The sequence below is a fragment of the Suncus etruscus genome, chromosome 14 (genome assembly GCF_024139225.1).
Source record: "Suncus etruscus isolate mSunEtr1 chromosome 14, mSunEtr1.pri.cur, whole genome shotgun sequence".
NCBI lineage: Eukaryota > Metazoa > Chordata > Mammalia > Eulipotyphla > Soricidae > Suncus > Suncus etruscus.
The window spans coordinates 14,881,816-14,905,750 of NC_064861.1; the positions used below are offsets into that span (position 1 = coordinate 14,881,816).

Below are 23,935 nucleotides of genomic sequence, written 5' to 3' on the forward strand. Positions count from 1 at the left end.
TTTCTCCTTCAGTTTTTGTCATTTCCCCTGAAAGCACACACTTTTTAAACTTTATTCTTGAAAGAATGAAGTTGGTAGTAGTATACTGTTTTCTTTTTAAAGTAAATACAAAGTAGAAGGAAGCAAAAACGCTTTACCTATGACCTTATTCTTCTTTCCATTTTTTATTGGTGTACAAAGCAAACTTCTAGTGTACTGTGGGTGAACAGCTCCTGTGCTTTCATTCTAGACAAGAAATAAAAGCACAATTAGAAACCATGAAGCCTGGAGCCAGAGAGATAGCATGAAGGTGGGGCATTTGCCTTGCATGCAGAAGGTCGGTGGTTTGAATCCAGGCATCCCATATGGTCCCCCGAACCTGCCAGAAGTGATTTCTGAGTGTAGAGCCAGGAGTGACCCCTGAGCACTGCCGGGTGTGACCCAAAAACCAAAAAAAAAAAAAAAAAAAAAAAAAGGAAACGATGAAGCCTACTTTACCCATTAGATACTAAATAAACTACAATGTACAATGGACACCTTGAAACCATTAACAGGTATGAAAACAAACACCCTAGAACAAAGTTTAACTTAAGGCAAATTACTTGCACTTAGACAAGAACTGCCTGTTTCTTTGCCACTTCCAAACAGTTTATAATAATATTAATTCAAGACTTTTCTTCAATATTTACAAAACCCACATTGCAGATGTTGAAAATAATGAAATAATAGAGGAAAAATCTCAAAGTCATGTAGTACCTATGACACTTCCTATCTAATGTCCTTCTAAAAAGATTCTGAAAAGATCTCCTAGATGTGTAGATAATAAAGTCAATGCAGCTGCCTCAAAATGCAATACTTTTATTTATTTATTTATTATTTTTGGTTTTTGGATAACACCTGGCAGCACTCAGGGGTTACTCCTGACTTTATGCTCAGAAATCACTCCTGACAGGATCAGGGGACCGTATGGGATGCCGGGACCTCCTGTATGCAAGGTAAACGCTTTATCTCCATGCTATCTCTCCAGCCTCTAAATGCAATACTTTTAAGAAATGAGAGAAAATGCCAAAATTGAAAGATTTCAGTGTCTGAGAAACAGCTTTGTATCTTAGTCATTGAGACTAACACATTCATTTGCCCACAGAGCTTCTTACTAGGGTTGATTATCAGTGACTCAAATGCTTACACATGGGATGAGAAATTCCCAAGGACAAAGTCAAGGTCTCTTTTTACTACAACCTGGAGGCAGCCAGAGAAGTAAAATATATCAAAGGGAGAAGGACAAATGCCAGATTCAGATGATGTCAATCACTGATGACAGGACCGATTAACAAACCTTTGACCTTTGAATAGAGTTGAGGTGACCAACTAGTGATGGGGGTAGGAGGGGACAAGAGAAAAGAGAACTAACAGTGACACCAGACCAGAAAGGTGGAGGGAGGGCAGTGACTAAGGACATCATTAGCATAAAAACAAGCTCTATTGTAACCATGCTCCCTGACCCAACAATAACAAATGCAAAATGATATAAAAATATATAAAAATGTGGGGACGGAAAGATAGCATGGAGGTAGGGCATTTGCCTTGCATGCAGAGGACAATGGTTCAAATCCCGGTGTCCCATATGGTCCCCCGAGCCTGCCAGGAGCGATTTCTGAGTGTGAAGCCAAAAGTGACCCCAAAACCAAAAAATATATAAATGTGTTTTTATATGCACAGTATACATATATAAAATGCACAATATAGAAAACGTGTTTTACAAACATTTTTAACATCTTTTTGTTGTGATTTGGGGGTGTTTTATTGACACACCCAGCAATGCTCAGGGCTTATTCCTGCTATACATTCAGAATCATTTCTGGTGGGCTGGGGACCATATAAGATGTTGGAGATTGAACCCAGCTCAGCCACCTGCAAGGCAAGTGCCCTCCCTTTACAAACATTGAAAGCCAAAGTACAGCGTCAATGCTCAGGCAGGGCTGACAGCCTCTCAGCAGATGCTGGGAGTGTTTTATTCAAGAGCAAGCAAGGTCAGGTCCCAGTCACTTCTGAAGTGGCCTTTCGAGTGTGGGGTCAGAGCCAACGCAGCTGTGGGAAAAAGCCTGTGAGCAGCACGTCTCATTTAGGATACTTACCGTCCAGGGAAATCTTCTGTCCTTACTCACATCTGAGATATTAAGTGGTTCCATGGTGTTTTTGACATACTGAGCGTACATGTAATTGACTCTGGATGTATCCCGTTCCCTACAGAAAGATCAGACAGGAATTCCCTCTGAAGGTCAGGTCAGGGCAGACAATCCTTAAGAGGTGGATGTATGTGTGTGCTACATGAATGTGGTTTAATGAACACAAAATGGCAGTATGTGGAATTTAAAGAATTATGATAAAAAAGAGTCAGTCTAAAATTATATAGGCTAAGTATACTCATTATTTGACAAATGAAGCTTAAGTTATTATTGGTTTACAATTTTCGATTATCATAGGTTGAAATATATTTTTGAATAATATCTTTATTTAAGCACCATGACTATAAGCAGATTTGTAGTTGGATTTCAATCATTAAAAGAACACCCTCCCCCCTTCACCAGTGCAATTCCCATCACCAATGTTTCCCTCTCTCCCCTCTCCTACTCCCTGCCTGTATTTGAGACAGAAATTCTTTTTTTTAATAATATTTTTATTTAAGCACTTTGATTACACATAATTGTAGTTGGGTATCAGTTATATAAAGAACACTCCCTTCACCAGTGCAACATTCTCACCATCAATGCCCCCCCTCCCTGCCTGTATTTGAGACAGACATTCTACTTCTCTCACTCATTAACATTGTCATGAAAATTGCTACTTCTCAAACTGCACTCACTACTCTTTGTGGTGAGCTTCATATTGTGAGCAGGTCCTTCTGGTCCTCATCTCTATTGTCTCTGGGCATTATTACAATAATGTCTTTTATTTTTCTTAAAACCCATAGATGAGTGAGACTATTCTGTGTCTATCTCTCTCCCTCTGATTTATTTCACTCAGCATAATAGATTCCATGTACATCCATGTATAGGAAAATTTCATGACTTCATCTCTCCTGATGGCTGCAGAATATTCCATTGTGTATATGTACCACAGTTTCTTTAGCCATTCATCTGTTGAAGGATATCTTGGTTGTTTCCAGAGTTTGGCTATTGTAAATAGTGCTGCAATAAATATAGCTGTGTAGAAGGCATTTATTTTTGTTTTGTTTTGTTTTATTTTTTTGGCCACACCCAGCTGTGCTCAGGGGTTACTCCTGGCTCTTTGCTCAGAAATCTCACCAGACAGGCATGGGGGAACCATATGGGATGCCGGGATTCGAACCACCTTTGGTCCTGGGTTGACCACTTGCTTGCAAGGCAAACGCCCTACCGCTGTGCTATCTCTCTGGCCCCAGAAGGCATTTTGTATTGCATTTCTGTGTTAGATTGAAATATTTTTAAAAGTTAAAGAGCTATAATGTTTTCAATTCAACTCTCTAAAATAAGTTTTGAAGTGTTGCACACAACCTTGTGTGTGTGTGTGTGTGTGTGTGTGTGTGTGTGTGTGTGTGTGTGTGTAGAAAAGATGGACTCAGGGACCATATAGGATGCCGGGGTTTAAACATGGGCTGGCTTGTGTGCAAGGCAAGCACCCTTGCCTGCCATATTATCTCTCTAGCCCCTAAAATTTTAATCTCTTATCTTGGGGGAGTACTTTTTTTTTTGCCTTTTGTAACTATAGGCTGCCCAGCAGTACAGGCCTGCATATATGGTACCTGAGTTCATATGTGAACTTGAGGACCACCAAGGTCACTCCTGGAGGTACTAGGACCAAATTCAGGACCATGCATGTTCCAAGCCTATCCTTTGCCACTTCAGCACTGGCCCCTCCCTTACTACCTTTTAAAATTAAAAGCCACACCTGCTTTCAATTTGTTCCCCTTGAACTTCCTGTATTTTTTTGTGTTCTCTGTGGTAAAAGACATATTTCTCACACTCCATCAGCGGGAAAAGAAAGCTAGGACGTGAGCAGGGGTGGGGGCTAGACAAACCAACCCTCTCCTCAGGAAGGCTCCAAGGTTCTCTGAGGAGTGGAAGAAACTGGACATAACTACTTCCCAAAGGCTACAAACACCTTCCTTGCCATGCCAGCTCAAGAGGGTGGTCACAGGCGAGAGACATTGCCAGGGAGAATGCTGAGAGGGGCCACATGGGGTTCACATTCTGCTCTCAGCCTGCCTGCCCACTGTGCCTCTCAGCACTGCCATTTCTAAGGCACTGAAGCCTGGGGTTCCAGTAAGATCCAGTAAGGCCCTTCTTGGCCACGCCATTTTTTTTGCCTTGCCTTTTTCTGGCTATCTATACATTTTGGTTTACATGATCTTTGACCAGCTTGTGAGTGACATATGTCTAGCACTGAGGACAAGGGAGCATGCAGGCAACAGGGACCACCTGGGAAGAAAGATGCCCGGCTGGACCATCAGGTCCTACCAATGGGAATCTCTCAAATGATCTATATCTCATCTTATCTATATCTCAAATTATCTGTCCATGAGAAGTACAGGATTTCGGAATTCCAGATTTTCAAATGGTAAGACTTTCATCGAGAGTAAGTACTTCAGGAAAAGAATCAGGTGGGACAAGATGTTTTAATAAAAAATGCTCAGAAGCTGAGCACTTGCCTCGCATGTGCTCACAAATAACACAAATAAACACACACTCTGATTTCTAAGACTATACTTGCTTTCCTGCTTTGCGTCTTTTTGAGGGTGGAAGTCACAACCGGTGCCCTCAGGGATCACCCCTGGAACTGTTTAAGTGACCATTTGCAGTGCCAGAGCTGAATCAGAGTCAGTCTCATGCAAGGTTTAAGCACCCTAACTCCTGTGCGCTCTCTCTCTCTCTCTCTCTCTCTCTCTCTCTCTCTCTCTCTCTCTCTCTCTCTCTCTCTCTCTCTCTCTCTCTCTCTCACCTGGTGAATTTGCGTTTTTAGTAGTGAAGATATTTTCCCTATTTTTTAGTAGTACAGTAGTAGTAGTTACTACTACAACCTTATAAAAACAAGTATTAACACATATAGATATTCTAAGAAAACAAACTTCCAGCATCAGTTCTAAAAATTTAATGTATGATACAGATGTGCATTTTACTATGAAAAACGCAGACCCATTATTTCCCTTCCAGTTGAGTGACTCTTGGAAGCAAACAGTGACCCTTGTCATCACAAGGACATGGGTTCTTTCTTCTGGAATTTTTAGGGAACCCAACTCTCAACTGCTCATGGTTCAGACCTGCTGATGAGATGATTCTAATAATTATGCATGATGTCCACCCTGAACTATTATTTTAGTTTTATGCTCACCACTTCAAAAACTGTTTTCAACATATAATTTTAAAAGACAATTAGTGGCTGCTTGGGCAAAGTCCCAAATGAGTCATGCAGTCATGCTTCTCAACAAAGAACTGCCCTGAGGGGATGATTTATGGGCACTGACACCACTTGGTGACCTGGCATTTCACTTCACCCAAGAGTGTGCAGACTGGCAGACCCTCATAGCAACTGGCGAGTCCTGCACTCTAGCAAGAAGCCGTATTAGAAGCCTTCAGAAAAGATTTTGTCCATGTTTAAAAGGGATAAAAAGAGGGGGAGGGAGGATAAAGTGAGAGGGAAGGAGGGAAAGGAGGGGGATGGAGGAAGGGAGAGGGGAGAGGAGGAAAGGGGGGGAGGGAGAGAGAGAGAGAGAGCAAGAGAGAGAGAGAGCGAGAGAGAGAGCAAGAGAGAGAGCGAGAGAGAGCGAGAGAGAGAGCGAGAGAGAGAGCAAGAGAGAGAGCGAGAGAGAGAGCAAGAGAGAGAGCGAGAGCGAGAGAGACAGCGAGAGAGAGAGAGAGAGAGAGAGAGAGAGAGAGAGAGAGAGAGAGAGAGAGAGAGAGAGAGAAGAGTAAAATGTCTACCAGAGAAGTGGGAAAGGAGGCCAGGAGGGAGGAAGAGAAAGAAACTAGGGACATTGGTGTTGGGAAATGTACACTGATGAAGGGTGTTGGACGTTGTATGATGAGACTTAATCACAAACAACTTTGTAACTGTATCTCAGGATAATTCAAGATATATTAAAAATATGAGGATCTGGGGCCGGAGAGATAGCATGGAGGTAAGGTGTTTGTCTTGCATGCAGAAGGTCGGTGGTTTGAATCCCGGCATCCCATATGGTCTCCAGAAGCTGCCAGGAGCAATTTCTAAGCATAGAGCCAGGAGTAACCCCTGAATGCTGCCGGGTGTGACCCAAAAACCCAAAATAAATAAATTAAAAAAAAAAAAAAGGATTTGTTGGTGGCTGGGGATGTACCTCAGTGGTAGAACATTTGTTTTGCATGTGAAAAGCCATGAGTTAATCCTACATTGTCTTTTCCCCAAAACAACTTCTGGAGAGGGTCAATTTTAGTTTGTTTTTTTTTTCCCAAAATGCTTGATAGACATTATTTTAATTCAGAGTTTTTGTGTTTAGGCGTACTATTTTTTTAAAGCATAGGGCAAAACATATTTACAGCATAAAGGTCTTCAGTCTTATAAACATATATTATACTATCTTTGAGTAATTTTTTTTGTTTGTTTTGTTTTTGGGCCACACCCGGCGGCGCTCAGGGGTTACTCTTGGCTGTCTGCTCAGAAATAGCTCCTGACAGGCACGGAGGACCATATGGGACACCGGGATTCGAACCAACCACCTTTGGTCCTGGATCGGCTGCTTGCAAGGCAAACGCCGCTGTGCTATCTCTCCGGGCCCCTTGACTAATTTTTTTTAATGAAAGACTACCTTCCATTTTTGCTTACAGAGAGGAAACATGATAGCCACCAAAAACAAATCAAATAGCTAAGACTTTTCAAAAAAGTACATTTTCACCCAGGTCACTAGAGGTCACTAGTTTACCAAGTCTAGAAGAAATTAAGAGAGCCCCAGCTGAATGTGAAATCAAAATGCCAACGCAGAACATTTAAGTATAAAAAATGCTGGCTGGAGAAATAGTATGGAGGTAGGGCATTTGCCTTGCATAAAGAAGGATGGCGGTTCAAATTCCGGCATCTCATATGGTCCCTCCAAGCCTGCCAGGAGCGATTTCTGAGCATAAGGTCAGGTGTAACCCCTGAGCGCTACTGGGTGTGATTCAAAACACAAACAAACAAAAAAATGCTACTGAACTAGCATTCAAAAGTCAACATAGACAATTCTTCATTTTATACTTTTAATACACAATATTTTATTATCCACAAATACATATGTAAATGTAGAAATATGTATGTTTTATAAAGAACAAATATGATTATGTAAGCCCAAAAGCAAAATAATCAAGCATCTATAGTCTATCTAGATAACTTTATACAATATTCTTTGTTTTAAAGTATCAAAAATACCAAAGCATCAATAGTCTAAATACACACTAATGATCCAATTCAGATAACTAAATACTAAGTCAGGCCTGATACTAAGTCAGGCTATGAATCCCTGCAGAATCTTCCTGTGCTCACCAGGAATGCATGCATTGTCACTTTCCCAAAGGATTCATTATAAAAGTCATGCCATACCTGCAGAAGGCAACAGCACAGAGACGCAGAAAGAAATGGGCTATAAAACTCAGCTCATGAACAGTGAGGCTGAGAAGGACAGAACGGCCAGCTGTTCTGTTCAGACAATGACTCAACAATTCAGAGAAATGCCCCATTTTATCGGCCTGGCTTAACCACACTGTGAAAGTTAGCATGAAAGCCTTAGCAAAGGGTAGGAAAGAAATTGCAAAGGTGAAGGCACTTAACTTGCAATGCAGCAAATGTATGGTCCTCAGAGCAGCAGGAGTGATTGATTCCTGAGCACAGAGCCAGAAGTAAGCCCTGAGCACATGCTGGGGTGGGCTCCCCCAAACTAAGCCAAAAAGTCCAACTCAGAGCCACTTCTGAGTTCCTCACCTGCCTGCTTTACAAGTATGCCCCTCTGATCTTCTCCCCAATAGTTCTTTAAAGACTTTTAATTTATGTTTTTGAAGATTGGAGGAAGAGATGGTTTGGGCCACACACAGCCATGCTCGTTGTGCTCAGGGGACCATGTGGGGATGCTGGGACTGAATTAGGGTTGGCAGCAAGCTGTTGACAAGCTGTGACTGACTCCAGCAGGACAGAAAAGGTGAAGCAGGCCAGAAGAAAAGCGCAGCAGAAAGGGAATCTGCAACAGAATGCCTGTGTGAAATTAGCTGGGGCAGACTAGTCTGTGACCACAGAATTGGGCAGCTGCTCTCTGTGATCTATTGGGCAGGTTTCCATTGATAACATTTCTTTGGCTGTTTTCAGATATTATCATCTAATTAATTTTTGTATGAATATTTTGAAATATGCCACAAAAAAGAAGGAAGTAAAATTGAAAGTAAGTTGATTATCCAATGCCCAGATTCAAGCTTTAAAAATATTCTGTCGGATCTGGCTTCCGGTTTCCTCTTTGATTCTGGAGAACAGCTCTTGCCAGGTATGGGGTTTGGGGAGGCCCCATACCAGAGCCTTTCTCCCTAGCCTGGGGAGTGCTGGGAGGCTTGGCAGGCCCCCAGCCATCCTTGTCTTTTTCCCCAGACTCCAGGCCTTTCCTGGGTGCCAGCTCAGATGGCCAGAAGTGGGTTCAGGTGGACTCTTAGTGGTCCTCAGGTTCCCCCCTCCCTTCGTACTCCAGGGGGGAGGTGCATGGGGAGGAGGGCGGGCAGACATCTGGCTTCCGATTTCCTCCTTGATTCTGGAGACCAGCTCTTGCCAGGTATAGGGTTTTTCTCCCCTGGACTTCAGTCTTTCCTTGGGCACCGGTCTAGGTGGACTCTACAGGGGTCAACAGGCTTTCCCCCTATCTCTCCCTACACTAATGGGAATGTGCTCTGGGAGGAGGGCAGGCTGTTCTAGCACTGGTTTATGTTGGGACAGTCAGTGGAAATTTTTTCTCTTTGTTTTAAGGAAAATAAAAGACATTATTATAATAAGGCCCAGAGATGAGGGCCGGAAGGACAGGCTCATGATATGAAGCTCACCACAAAGAGTGGTGAGTGTTGTTAGAGAAGTAATACACTAACAACTACCATGACAATGTTAATGAGTGAGAGATGTAGAATGACTGTTTAGAATACAGGCGGGGGTGGTGGTGGTGGTGGTGGTGGTGGTGGTGGTGGTGGTGGTGGTAGTGGTGGTGGGATAGGAGGTGAGGCATTGTTGGTGGGAATGTTCGTGAAGGGTGACTTTTTTTGTAACTGAAAACCAACTACAGTCATGTTTGTAATCACAGTGTTTAATAAATATATTATTAAAAATAAATATATTATTAAAAAAAAAGAGTCTTTTAGAACCAAGGGCAGAGATTTTATAGGATGCTCCATAAACCAGATTTCCAGTGAAGTTCCACTGACAATACCATGACCAAAGTGCTTAGTCACCATGATGTATGTGAGCTAACTGTCCACTACAAGAAATAATTCTGAGAGGCCAAAGAGGGTGGGGCAAAAATATCCTGAATTTTCAATACTAAATAATAACAACCTGAGGGGGAAATTTACATGGAATATAAATATGAGACACAGTATCAATAATCATGAGTAAAATAATTTGACACAAGTATTTACTGTGATAAAAAGCATCACTATGTTCAAGAATCTCTGACACTTCACCCCGTTGACTTACATTACTTAGGATACTATCCAGCATTTATGCAAATTTGTTTGTTTGTTTTGCCAAAGATTAAAGAGATTGTGAGAGAATATTGTGCAACTGACTCTGAATACTTTTCAAAATCCTTCAGAAAGCACATGTAAAATTGGGGCAAAGATATCTATATCATTATCATCAGATAAATCCTTTTTGAAAGAAAAAGAAACAAAATCATTAAAAAGATTATATTAGGGCCAGAGAGAAAGCACAGTGGTAGGGCATTTGCCTTGCATGTAGCTGACCCAGGTCGGATGGTGGTTCGAATCCCGCCATCCCATATGGTCCCCTGAGCCTGCCAGGAGCGATTTCCGAGCTTAGAGCCAAGAGTGACCCCTGAAAACTGCTGGGTGTAACCCAAAAATTAAAAAAAAATTATATTAAACTGAGAGCCCTCTGAGGTTGTCATAAAAAGTCACAATCCTGTGAGCAAGCCTGTTTCCCTGCAGAGTGAGGCAAATCTCCAAAGCTGGTTCCAATTCTGCACATCTCTGAGAAGCCTGTTCAGAAGACCTGTCAAGTTTCATGGGAGGTTCCCATATACAAAGGAAATAATATAACTGAAATATAATTCTAGTGGGCTTTAAATGAGCCAGTCCACAAAAAGATACCCAGGCCTAGACTCTGGCAGTACTGTTCATTGTGTAAAAAATTTCTCAGTAAGATCAACTGTAGTGAACAAAAACAGAAAAACAATACTGAATAGACTTTTCAGAAATATAATTATTTGTATGCAGAGGTAGGTTGGCAGTAATAAGTTAGAGTTTTTAGTTTCACAGTCTTAAATAGTTCACAAGGGCTGGAGAGATAGTACAGTTGGTAGAGGGGAAGGGAAGGGAAGGGAAGGGAAAAGGGTGGGGAGGGGAGAGAAGAGGAGGGAAGGAGAGGGGAGAGGGGAGGGAAGGAGAGAGGAGGGGAGGGAAGGAGAGAGGAGGGGAGGGGAGGGAAGGAGGGGGGGGAGAGGGGAAGGGAAGGGGAGTGGAAAGATGGGAAGAGGGAGAGAGAGGAAGGGGAGGAGAGGAGAAGGGGGAGGGAAAGGGGGAAGGGGAGGGAAGGGGAAGGGGAGGGGAGAGAAAGGGGAAGGGAGGAGAGGGAAGGGGAGGGGAGGAAAGGGGAAGGAGAGGAGAGGGAAGGGAAAGGGAAGGGGAGGGGAAGGGAGCGAAGGGGAAAGAAGGGGAGAGGAGGGAAGGAAAAGGAAGGAGAAAAAGAAAACGTCTAATTGCAGTTTATATAAAAACAGAGTTCATGAAATAACTATGTAGTCAGCATCATTATAAATTGGTAATTAAGACAGAAAGGTTATTTTACCTCATTAAAATATCTGATGCTTTTTCTAACTCCTGATATTCCATGTGAAACACGCTGGAGAAAGAATCCTACAAAGAGAGAAAGAGAAAACAGGGTTTGAGACAAGTTTACCATGGTAATGAGAATGTTTGAATATGGGTCTACCTGTGAGCATGGTGACCAGCCAGCGAGTTTTGGAATTGTTTTCATTTACTCTCAGACACTTACTTATCCAAGGATGCATGTCATGATGCCATCAACCCATGTCCCACTACTAAGAGTCATGCATTCTTGTAAGTCTCTGCAAAAATGCATACATATACAACCTATGTGCTTCTTTGGCAAGGATTAATCTAGTAGCCTCAGAAATGCTGTATTCAAAATCTTCAAATTTCAGGAGTGGTGCTGGGTAGATGGATATGGGATGTGTGTGTGTGTGTGTGTGTGTGTGTGTGTGTGTGTGTGTGTGTGTGTGTGTGTGAGAGAGAGAGAGAGAGACAGACAGACAGACAGACAGACAGACAGACAGACAGACAGACAGAGAGAAACAAATTCTGGGTCTTATATGAGCAAGTAAAATGCTCTCCTCTTGACTTCATTCCTGTGGCCCAATAAGCAGGTTGCTATTGTTGTTAGCACTTTGATGAAAGATATATAAACCATAACTACTTTAAGAGATCATTAAAATAATTGTCAGAATCTCAGTAACACAGAAGTACTTTTGAAAGGGCATTAAAAATAATACTTGTATCCATACTGTATTTTCAATTCAATAAATAACTGAATGAGTAACACTAACATCAGTTTAATATGGTATAAAAGGCCAGAGTATTTTTGTTCCTTTTTTTTTTTTTTTGGTTTCAGGGCTTACTCCTGGCTCTATTCTCAGATATCACTCCTGTGGGGGGAATTGGTGGTGGGAAGGTTGCACGGAAGGGGGTTTTTCTCTTTATGATTAAAACACAACAACAAATATGTTTGTAACATATGTAAATATGTTTGGTGCTTAAATAAAGGTATTATTAAAAAAATAAAAGATACCATTCCTGGTTAGGCTGTGGAGAAACCACATAGGGTGCCAGTATGATCTAACTATATGGTTTAACTTGAAACAGCCAGGTGTAAGGCAAGCATCTGGCTTACTATGCTTTCTCTCTTCCCCCAGTACCTTTATTTCTTACATATATTTATATTTAAAAGTTGCTGAAACGTGTTTTGGGGGTTGGGGACACTCACATCCATGGGGGACCGTGGTGTGCTCAAGACAGTAATATGAGTCTCTTCATGCAAAATCTGAACTAAGTCTTTGAGCTAGCTCTCTGGCTCAACTGAAATATCTTTTGTCAACAGCAAGTGATAACCTAAACAGTTACCAAGCCACTTTGCTCTATACTGCAATACATTATGTTGTTTAAAATAAATAAATAAAATCTAGTTTGTGAGCAGGCATATTTCAGGGCTATATTTCAAAACATCACTGATCCGCATAGGCAGCCACCATGTTCCTATGTATGTATTCAATCTGCTGGCTGGCAGACACGAGCTGAAAACAATGAATGTGCTATTTAAATTGTACCTCAAATGAAGTGCCTTTCATATGACTTTCAAAAATTAAAATTTTAAAGAGCAGGTCACAGAGCAAAAATGAGAAACAGAGTGTATTAATGAATTCTGACCCTGAACTTTAAAAGGAGATCTACTATCTTGTATTCTTTATATCAAGTTACTTTTACAGCTGACTGAAAATATGCTGAGGATTATTTTGCAAGCGCTGCCGCACAGCACATTAAATCTGACATCTTAATAATGAAAAATGTAGAAAAATCGTCAATGAATCAGATAGTCCTATGTTATGGTACGGCATGACTATCTTCACATTTTTCATGTAAGCATTCAGGATTATTTATCACCTACTTCCCCCAGTGATAGAAATTGCAACATCAGATATATGGGCTGCTGCTGACCTCCCCCATGTGGTAAGCTCTGCTCTCTTTCCTAACACACTCCTGAAGGACCTATTTTCTGAGTTTAAAGAAAAAAGGAAACCAACAACTACATAGAAGAGAAATGAGCCAGAAGCAGTGGTTCGGAGGTTGAGCAGGGAAGAGCCACATAAAAGAAAAGTGTCTTCCAGCCAGGGCCCTAATTCTAACAGCCAACTCGGATGGTGGGTGTGTCAAAAAAGTGCCAGGACCACATGCAAACAGACCAGCCCTCGGTACACACCTGCCTCCTTACATTACAAATTGGGGGGCACAAATGGCCAATCAGAACACTTTAGTGGTTTCCAGTGCTGGAAAAAGACCTTGGTCTTCAGAGGCCCCTTTAATAGCATCCTTCTAGAGGCCATGCCTTTGGAGGCTCTGAATACTTTCTGGTTAAAATGACAATGATGATAATGATATTATGACTACTACTACTAATAATAATGGGGGATGGAGGGGAAGGTTGGAGATGTGATTCAGATGGCACAGAACATGCCAGGCTTGGATTTGATCCTGGGCACTGAGTCACACAGTCTTCCAAGCATTGCCAGGATTAATGCTGGTGGCTCCCATGCTCCTTGGAGTCCAAGAACCACTAGGCGTTCTGTTGCATCATAATAAGAGGAATTTCTATATTTCTAGAGGAGAATCAACAGATGGCCTGCTAGGATGCCATATTCTTAGTGTGGATTGCTGTTCTGAATACTCCCAAGGAATATTTCACCAGAAGGCCCGCTGGGAAGCCTCTCCCCTGCATAGATGGCTGGTCAATTCCTTAGAGATATTTTTGAAATTTGTGTTATGGTATTGACATTATGCTTCCTTCACAACTATCATCTAATTGACCTTTCTCCATTCTTCTGTGTGTATTACAAGGCAAATATAGTCTTGATTAAATTTCCCTTTACCTGGAAAATTTCAGCCCCAAATGAAAGACAACTAGAAACAACATTTTTCCCTCTGTCTTTAAAATGCCCTTGCAGTTTCTGCTTCTGGGAATATTGAACTTTTACCAGAAAAAGAATTACATCATTTTGAGACATAGTTTGACTCCTTCATTTCAACATTTAAAATTGAAACCTCTCCTCTTAGATATAGGGGACAGAGGAATTCCCTTAATCCTAATTCTCACTAACCCCTAGTTTACATCTGAGACTAGCCCGCCAGGAACTGCTTTGAGATGTTAAAATCAACCTTTTCCCTAGGACTTTTACTTAACATTAGATCTATTCAGGTCTGCCTACCACCCAGTCAGTGTGAATTGTTTTACTGTTAATCTGTGCTTGTTTTGTGAACATTCTTCTTATCTGTAACTGGCAATTTGCCTCATATATACCTGTCTCTCACATTAAAGTTTAGTAGGCACTGTTTCTTCACATATATGTGTGGCCTCTCATTTCTTCATTTTGCAAGGCAAGTGTCTGAGTGATGCATCCAGCCTACTCTCCACCCTCAATTTTTTCCTAATAAGCCCACAGAGAAGGGGTTTTACTTACTCATATAACAAGGTTCCCCCATTCCTGAGCATAGAAAAAAGCAGAAACAGTGAGTTCCCTATGACAGTCATGCAGCCTGGAGAGAGGCAATATGGTCATGGCCATGGCCATGGCAGGTCATTAGCAGAGAGACACAGAGAGGTGCAAAGCAGAAGGGACCATGAGAGAAGTTCTGGGTCCAGCCTCTCTCTTGCACTGGCCCAACACACTCCCTGCTGCCCTTTGCTTCTAGAGAACTTCAAGGCCATGCTGCTGCAGGGCATGAGGAATTTCTGTGTCCACCTCTCTAAAACTAAAGTTAACCCCTGTACTCACAGAACAATCTTCATCCACTATGAAAATGGTGCATTTCTGCACCTGCATGAAAGAGATAATGGTGGCGGCAATTTTCTTCAGAATCACTTCCAGGGACTGCTGCTCTTCAAATATTAAGCTGGCAAGGTCAAGAAGCACCTAAACCAAAAGATAAATAACTAAATAAACACAAATTAAGGGCTTTTACATTAGCATTGTTTAGAAATATTAAAGCAAAAATGTGATTTGTGGGTGATTTTTTGTTTGTTTTTGGGTCACACCTGGCAGCACTCAGGGATTACTCCTGGCTCTACACTCAGAAATCACTCCTAAAAAAAAAAAATAGAAAAGAAAAAAAAAAAAGAAAGAAATCACTCCTAGCTGGCTCAGGGGACCATATGGGATGCCAGGATTTGAACCACCATTCCTTCTGCATGCAAAGCAAACACCCTATCTCCATGCTACCTCTCTGGCTCCTGTGAGTGATTTTTAAAGTACAAATAACTTGACTCACTAGGATCAGGTTAACACATCTTTAATACATCTTTAGTTACTAACAAAACTTCCCCATTGGTAGGACAATCTGGGGCTCAGTCAGGGGTCATGAGCATGGAGTCACTAATTTTTATTCCTGACTTCCCTACTGACCTTTGTGTGATCCCAGGCAAGTGTCTCAAAAATGGGAATAACAACCAGTTTGAGGATTAATAACTCACTTAATAGTTTTAAAGAATTTTGAAAAGAATTCAGTACAGAAAGCCAGTTATTGCTGTTGCTATAAGCTTTAGTGATCAACATTTATCACCAGTTATCAACATTTTCACAGAGCGCAAGAGATACCATCCAAAAAAAACAAAGTGCTAAGCATAAGCATTCCTTTTGTGCTCTTTCTGATAATTACTTTTTCTTCTGAATTCCAAAAAATTTCTTCACATCACACACACACACACACACACACACACACACACACACTTGAGTTTGGTCAATTTTTTTTTATCAAGGTACGACAGAAGGAGAATTGAGTAGATGAGGCAGAAGAACAAGAACTCCAAAGCCCAGTGAATCGTTTGCAGTAATTTGAACTTGAAGGATTGTAGGGAAGAATAGCCAAGATAATAACTGAGCTGTTGCTGATGTGAGGATTGATCAACAGATGCAAGAATGGGGCAGGAGAACAACTAGCAGGACATTCAGCAGAAGGAAATACTAAGTCCAAGATCTTCCTAATGGAACTCCTAAAGAAAAAATTGGGTGTGTCAGGTGGGGACAGAAATAAAAAGTCAAAGATATAATGAAAAAAAATTACATAAAACTGAAAATCTTGTGACTCAAAGTGACAACCAGACACCAACATGATGAATGAAAATAAAAGTCAGAGTAAAATGAAAAGTAAAGATAAATAACAACAACCAAAAATGTTTAGGTTAAAGAAAGACCAATCACACCAGTCAACTATAGGGGTGGAGAGCAGGCTCAATGGGCTAGAGCACAAGCTTTGCAAGCTGGTGTCCTTGGTTCCTTCCCTGGCACCATGTGGTTCCTTGAGCACCAGCAGTGACCCCAGAACACTGAGCTGGGAGAAACCTCCAAGGTCTGCTTGATGTGGTCCCCAAATAAGCAAAGGAATAAACACAAAATCTACAAAGAGGAATCTGAAAAATAGGGATACTACTTAGAAGTCAAAGTAGTATTTCTGAATCCTAAGAAACTCATTTCTCTTATTTAATTCTTATTTACATTTTTATATCCAGCCAAACTGACATTCTTGTTCATACAAAGGCTCAGTAATACCTTTCCCAGCCATAACTACTGGAGAATGTGCTATAATGAAACAAAAGTGTCAACTGAGGGAGAAGCTTTGGAGTCCAGGGAACAGTGGGATCTTTCTCAAAAAAGCACTGAAGGAAAGTTCCATGAAGACATTTACGCAGTAGATAGGAGAGAAATAATTTGAGTTGGAAGATATCCAAGAACAGAATAAAGGAACTGAAAAGAGCCTCTAAATAATAGACTGGAAAAAAAATCACCAACATGAGCTCTACTAGGAAAAAGTTCTTGGCAAAAAAAAAAAAAAAGGCAGCAGAAGAATTAAAAAACATTGAGGAAAAAAGTCTGCAACAAAGTGGGTAGGAATACTATTAGACAACATGGCACTTACAAACACTTTAATTTTGTCTTTTGTTTTTGGGGGGGGTTACACTTGGAGGGGTCGTTTCCAGAGATCCTCAGATTTGATTCACATTTGACCATGTGGTGCTATAGACAAAACCTAGACTTTCTGCATGCAGAGCAGCACTCAGCTTACCAAGCTATCTCTCTATTCCCAACACTTGATTCTACATGCAAGTTTAAAGTAGACCTAGACAAAACTTAAGAAAAGCTCATTCTAGTGGTAGAAGGAAAAACATAAGGTGGGGAATGGGGTTAAGAAAAAGTACAGTGGGTAGGGTACTTGCCTGGCATGTGCTCAATCCCCTACACCACATGCGGTCCCTCATCCCCACCTGGAGTGCTCTCTAAGTGAAGAGAACTGAGTAAGCCCACACTCAGCACTGCAGGGGGGGCATCAAAACAAACAAAAAGTTGCTGGTGGAGAAGCAGGATGGTAACTGGAAAGGAGAAATAAGGGATACTTAGAGCTTCATCTTAGAAACCTCTGTCAAGAGAAGATGTCTGACGTTGACAGAGCATGAAGTAAAAACACCCACACTTAATGACTTATTATTCTGAATGCACCCTTCCGGTATCAGAGGATACAACAGGATTAAAGGTGAGGAAATCAAGGAACGCATCAGAAAGCCTCAGCTGCCAACCTCAGAAACAGATTCTGGCTGGGAAAGAAGAGAAATGTACGAAGAAACAGCCAAGACATTTAGAAACTGAAGGTCTGACCATCTACACATTTATTTAATCACACGCAAATACTGCTTGAACAACAGTGTAGCAATAATAATGAAAAGCCTCCCTACAGCAGCTTGGTGTCACCACACTTGCCTGATTTCTTCTGTTCTCCAGCAGCGATGTCTCGTAGAGCTGAGCGTTGTGAAGAACGATACCGCAAAATGCCAAGTATGCTGCGAAGTCCTAGAAAATAAGCACCAGCATTGCCACGTAAGGGCTGACTGGGAAATAGTCCTGTTACGCTGCCTCAGTTGTCCAAGAAAACTGAGAGCTGGTGGTCATTTTGCACTAATACTTACCAACTGTGCAAATAAATGACCATTATTATTATTATTATTAATTATTAATTATTATTGAAGTGCTAGAGGTTACTCACACACCCCACACAAGTGCCACTGAGCTATATCCTGGTCCCTTCAGACATGAGCTCAACATGGCTCTATATCCGCATTATTTTCTACCAAAGTGAAATGCACATTGTGTATTAAACCGGTTAAAAAGAAGAGTTTCCATGGCACATTTTATTCACAGGCATGAATTTGTTTTGCCAAGAGAATTTTGTTTTTTGAAAAAAAACAAAAACAAAAACCAACAATAAAAAACAAAACAACAACAACAACAAATTCCCTAGAGGAATTTATATGAATGGACTAGAAATAATGATTATAAAGAATAATAGACTATAGGGGCTGGAGAGATAGCATGGAGGTAAGGCGTTTGCCTTTCATGCAGTAGGTCAATGGTTCAACTCCTGGCATCTCATATGGTGAGCCTGCCAGGGGCGATTTTCTGAGCATAGAGCAGGAGTGCTGCCAGGTGTGACCCAAAAAACAAACAAACAAACAAACAAACAAAAGAATAATAGACTATAAAGTCAATCGAGAGCCACACTTCCGCCTGCAAAAAGAAAAAAGAAAAACTTCCAAGTGCCACTAATAGGAAAGTAGGTGGTCATTTACGAAGCATTTACAAAGTCCTCTCTCTGTTCTGAAACAACTAAAACAGGGACCACAAAGGCTGCACCAGGAGGACCAAAATTAACTGTCTTATTTGAACGTCTTCGGAATGCAAAGCTATTTTTCAGAGGAGTGAGGCAAGCAGCAATGGGCTCATAGAGGAAGGAGGAGGCAGGTGATAAAAACAATGGGCAGGGGCAGCATGAAGCTCTACTAGCTTGCATGGTGGCATGTATGGGATGCATTCCTCAGTGCTGGGTTGGAAGGGCCGTAACATGATACCAACTCACAGTCTCTGATGTTCACAGCACCCTGCATGAATTCACACCTTGGCACACTGGCCATGAAACTGCAAGCAGAAGCTGGTGTCTCAAATGTGGTGGCACTTCTGGACCAGGGTGCTGACAGGCAAATGAGAGGGGAGGCAGCTCCTCGGGTCCCAGAGGAGACTTAAAAGTATGCGAGAGGGGGTTGGCTAGAGGTGGAGGCTGTAGGGAAGGGTTCTACTAAGGAGTCAATGTCACCAATTTTCCAAAGCCAGGACTGATTTCAGCTGTTGGAAACAGCAACTTTTCCACATATTTTAATCATGTGAAATATCATTGAGTTTGTCTAGATTCACTCTTCAACTACATTTCACCCCAGAGTTCTCTAAATTAAAAAAAAAAAAAAGGTCCAGAGCATCTTCTCATACCCACTTCACACCAGCCTTGTGTTTCCATACCTTTTCATCTTTTTCAGTAAAAATTCCACCATTTGCTGATTTCTTGTTGATGGCTTGAGCTACACCAACAACCTGGAATAAGGAAGAGGAGATGAAGAGAAGAAGATGACTTGGTTGAGAAAATTACTGACAGAATTCAAACACACATCCAAATATGTTCTTGGTAATTAATTGATACATGCTTTAAATCAACAACTCAGCTACAAGGTAAAAATTAATATATTAGCTACAATACATTATTATCAAAGTAATAATTTAATTAATTCTGTATAATTTACTAACCCCCTCTTTTCTTACTTAGTAAAAGCTCAAGTGATTTTCATTTCTTGGGTTCTTTTTATGGTTAAAGAAATGATTGGTACGGGGCCGGGCGGTGGCGCTGGAGGTAAGGTGCCTGCCTTGCCTGCGCTAACCTAGGACGGACCGCGGTTCGATCCCCCGGCGTCCCATATGGTCCCCCAAGAAGCCAGGAGCTACTTCTGAGCGCATAGCCAGGAGTAACCCCTGAGCCTCACAGGGTGTGGCCCAAAAACCAAAAAAAAAAAAAAAAAAAGAAATGATTGGTAATCACATTTTCAATATTTTTTAAATTATTTTTAAATACATTACTTAAGTTCTATCAAAGTTCTGAGAAAAGGAACATCTCATCTCAACTTTTCATAAGTTTTAAATCTTTAAATAAGCTTAATTAAATAATTTATTACTTTAAAAAAAGTCAAAATATAACAGAATCTAGGGCTTATCATGAAGTGGGACAGTTGCTCAAGTGGCAGAGCACATGCCTCATATGTAGAAGGCCCCAACTTCGATGCCCAGCACTGCATGTCCCCTCAGGGCCAGCTCCCCTGGGATGACCCTGGAGCCCCCTGAACTCTGTACTGAGTCCTAATATGGCTTGGTATGAGTCTTATTACCAAAAAAGGAAAGAAAAAAAAGAGGACAAGATCATGAGGGTGAAGATGAATCCTAATATGGAAATGTAGCTCAACTTCTCTTTAAATTTGTCCCCATAAATATTAGTCTATCTTCAGCAAACAGAAAGGGGGGAGTGTGGTGTTGGAAAATCCAAACAGGAATGAAAAGACTGGGCTTTATTTCAAATAGATCAGTAGGTGCTTGAAAGCTACATGAAATCTTGACAAGACCGAACTCACAAGTCCTAAAATGTGACTTGAATTTCCATTAAAAGATGCAGCGAGTCTTTAAGAGTCCACCAGTGTTTCAGCTCCAAAGCAGACTTTGCTCACCTCACTTCCAGCTGCAGTTTGAATTATTACCCTCATCTCAGTGTGCTCCTGCCTGGTTCCTTATAAATTCTACTCTTTCCTTCCTTATGCAATAGGATAGCTACAGAATAAGCTATTACCCCTAAATGGTCATAGTTTGGGAATAAAAGTCCTGAGCGATGTGCGGCTGATTCCATATACTCTCTGCTAGCTCCAGCCCCACAGCTTTAAGAAAATATTCTAGGGCTGGAGAGAAAATTCAACCAGCTGAGTGTATTGTATTCTTGGCAAGCAGGAGGTCCAGGTTTAAGCTCAGGTCACCCAAGTATCACTGGGAGCAACCCCAAAGTGCTGAGCCTGGAGTAGCCTCTAAGTACAGTGGTTGTGGCCTCCAAAAACAAATTGCCTCAAAAGGAGAAAAGAAAAAAGAAAACAAGTATCTAAAATACCTCCCATAGGGAAGCAGGAGGAGGAAAAATGTCCTTTTGCAGGAGAATTGAAACATTTATTAGAAAAAAAATTTAAACATCTAAATCTCCTACACCATCTTATTGTCCTTATCTAACAGCTCTCCTTCCATTTCGCCAGTATATTAGGTCTGAAAAATGCCTGATAGAGCTCTTGATGCCATAATTTCAGTGACTAAATAACTCTAGGTAGTGGCTAAGGTTGAAAAATAAGTTTTCACACGCATTTTTAGACAATATTTTTCTTTTTTTTAGCCAAGATTTTCATAGGAAACTCATAAATATAGAAAATAATTTCACCTCTTCAGTGTTAATCTGTTAATCGAGTGTATTTCTACTCCCTGTCCCCCAAGTTGGATACTATCTGTATACCTTAGGTTGCACTTAAGTTCACTATTACAGAAAAATAAAATTTAAATGAATTGTATCTATAAAAATAAAAGAAACTATTTGGATTCAGATGGGGGGGGGAATAGAAAATATATCTGGATTGTAGCTTTTCACTTGGAATAAACCTACAGAAGCTACTGGTATATCTCTGCAGTCTATCAGATAATTTGGTTCTTTTTATATGTTTATTCATTTCACTTAAATACCACAGAGCCCACAGTCACTGAAAAAAAAAGAAAAATGAAGGGACGTTCCTTTGAAGAGGCTCAGAGTCTCCACAAGTCACACACATACACACACACACACACACAAACACACACACACACAGCAGGCAGGGTGCCTGGCACACTGACCACAGGTGCCCACTGCTGGACACAGACACAGAGGATACTTCCATGGGCAGGAGTGAAGCCTGCTGAGAAATGGAGGTGCTGAGGCTCTGTGCTTGGTGAATGGTCTTTAGGAAGCCTTGCATTTAGGGGAAAGTTGTTAAAAGCAGATGAACCAGGACAAAAAGCTCTCATATAACTACAGAGTATGAGTCACATGGCCTGCAAACACACCAACTCACTGACCATCTTGTATCTGGAACTGCATGAGGCAATGAACCAAGGAGGAAAAGAGAAAGTTCTGGCTCACTCTACAGAGTGAACAGGGTAAAATCCCTCGTACGGCATCCATTCTTTGAACACCACGAGGAGTAATTTCTGGGGATCACTAAATTGAATGCAGGACCCAAACACCTCAGCAAAAAGCCAGTGGCAAAAAGCCACGGCAGGTTCCCTAGCACCTTCACTAACGAGTTCAGCACTACACACAGACAGGGACATGCTTGTTTCAAACCAAGTCTCAAAAGAGGAAAGTTTGCCACAGGCTGCAATAGAGCTTTCTGGAACCAAGTCTTGCTACAGTGACCATCATGGCAGGTTGATGAATGGAGTTCCTGGAAAATGGGTTGAAAGTCAGCCTGTGTCACTGTGCCTGTGGCCATCACCAACGGCTGCACAGCCCCTAAATCAGGATGGGGAGCCAGGAGAGAGCAGCGGTAGGTAGGGGTTTTAACTTAACAAGTGTCAGGGTGCCCAACTTGGCCAGGGCCCTGCAGGTCTGGATGTAAAAAAGAGACCACTTTTAAGGCTGGTCCACCTTGACAGCATCTTTCAAACCTGTGCCCCGATTTCAACATGGGGTTCCCTCTGCGTGGCTTTCCACTCAGGAACCACAATGAGCTGAAAGGAACAATGTGCCTGGACCCTGCCTCTCAGGGCTGAGTGTTCATGTAGATTTACACAAATCATGTAGAGGATGTGGAGGGCAAAGTGGGCCTCTGTCTAGGTGAGCTGTGTGGAGTGTGGCAGCTAGTAGCTTGACAGAGACCTTCTTTCCTCAGCATCCGTCCACTCCTAGATACCCAAACTCTGGGTCATGCACAGCACAGAGCAGATTCTGGACTCACTGAGTCAACAGAAAACTTCGAAAAGCCAGAATGCCCTTTCCAGGGCTCCTCTCACTTTCCTTTAACCCTCCCTCCCTAATCCATTCCCAGTTCAACAACAAAGACTTATTTCCTGGACAATGAATGAGTGCCAAACAAGAGTCATTTGACATGGCAGACACACAGACACACAGAACATGTCCCTGTCATCCTGGTTGTGGTAGAGCAAGGAAGACACAACCTTCTCCAAGTCCAACTGCATTTACTGAGGACCAGCCTTGTGTTCTAGCCAACTTTGAGCTTCTCCCAAATCCTGGGTGATCATTAATTTAGGTTCCTGGCCCCCAAAGAAATGAGGGTTCTATCCCTACATGGGATCCCCTGGTCGGGCCCAATGTCAAACTCTACAGCAAGGCTAAGGGAGAGTTGGGGACTCAGATACTCTGCTCCAGGTCTCAGAGATGGAGGAAGGTTCGGCCACTAGCTAAGTGGTGTGGGCAGCCTGTGGACAACTGCCAATGCCAGAGAACAAGAATCCACGAAGGAGTACAGACCTCATAACATCTGGATCTGAGCCCAGCCAGAGCTACTTGGAACTCTGCCTCCAAACGAAAAGATCATGTTAACTTTGTGCATCAATATCATACACTTCATCACTATGTAATAACCCAAAACATCACAATAAAATAAAAGGGAAATACAGTATATAAATATAAAATATAAATATATAAAATATAAAAACAAAATATAATACACCGGTGTTGGTTTAAGTCACTACATTTCTGGCACTTTTTTTTTTAACAGTCAGAAACTGGCCCATTCATTCCATTAGAATTATTCTCACATTCTTCACCTCCTATTTACACAAATTCTTATCTGCCTGCCTTCTGGCCTTCACCATCTAAGCCCTTCTGTGCAAACCCTACTCTCCATTTGCTAATGGCATTTTTCTTTCAGCCCCTCCCAGACACACGCCTGACTATATCTTGACCGCTGTCTTGTGTATATATACAAATGGCCCCAAAATTCCAGATACTTTAAAGTTTTATTCACCTGTTGGCTAAATTCTGAA

General features: G+C 41.6%; 1 protein-coding gene across 1 annotated transcript in view; it reads right to left on the reverse strand.

Moving 5' to 3' along the window:
- Window positions 1-23,935, reverse strand: part of PDE5A (phosphodiesterase 5A) — a 110,443-nt gene that overhangs the window by 34,081 nt on the left and 52,427 nt on the right. The window contains exons 4-9 of the mRNA XM_049786980.1: window positions 19,346-19,417; window positions 17,759-17,848; window positions 14,786-14,923; window positions 11,011-11,078; window positions 2,115-2,223; window positions 138-225 (exon numbers count right to left, since the gene is read on the reverse strand). Of these exons, the coding sequence (XP_049642937.1) occupies window positions 138-225; window positions 2,115-2,223; window positions 11,011-11,078; window positions 14,786-14,923; window positions 17,759-17,848; window positions 19,346-19,417 (565 nt within the window). The remainder of the gene's footprint in view (window positions 1-137; window positions 226-2,114; window positions 2,224-11,010; window positions 11,079-14,785; window positions 14,924-17,758; window positions 17,849-19,345; window positions 19,418-23,935) is intronic.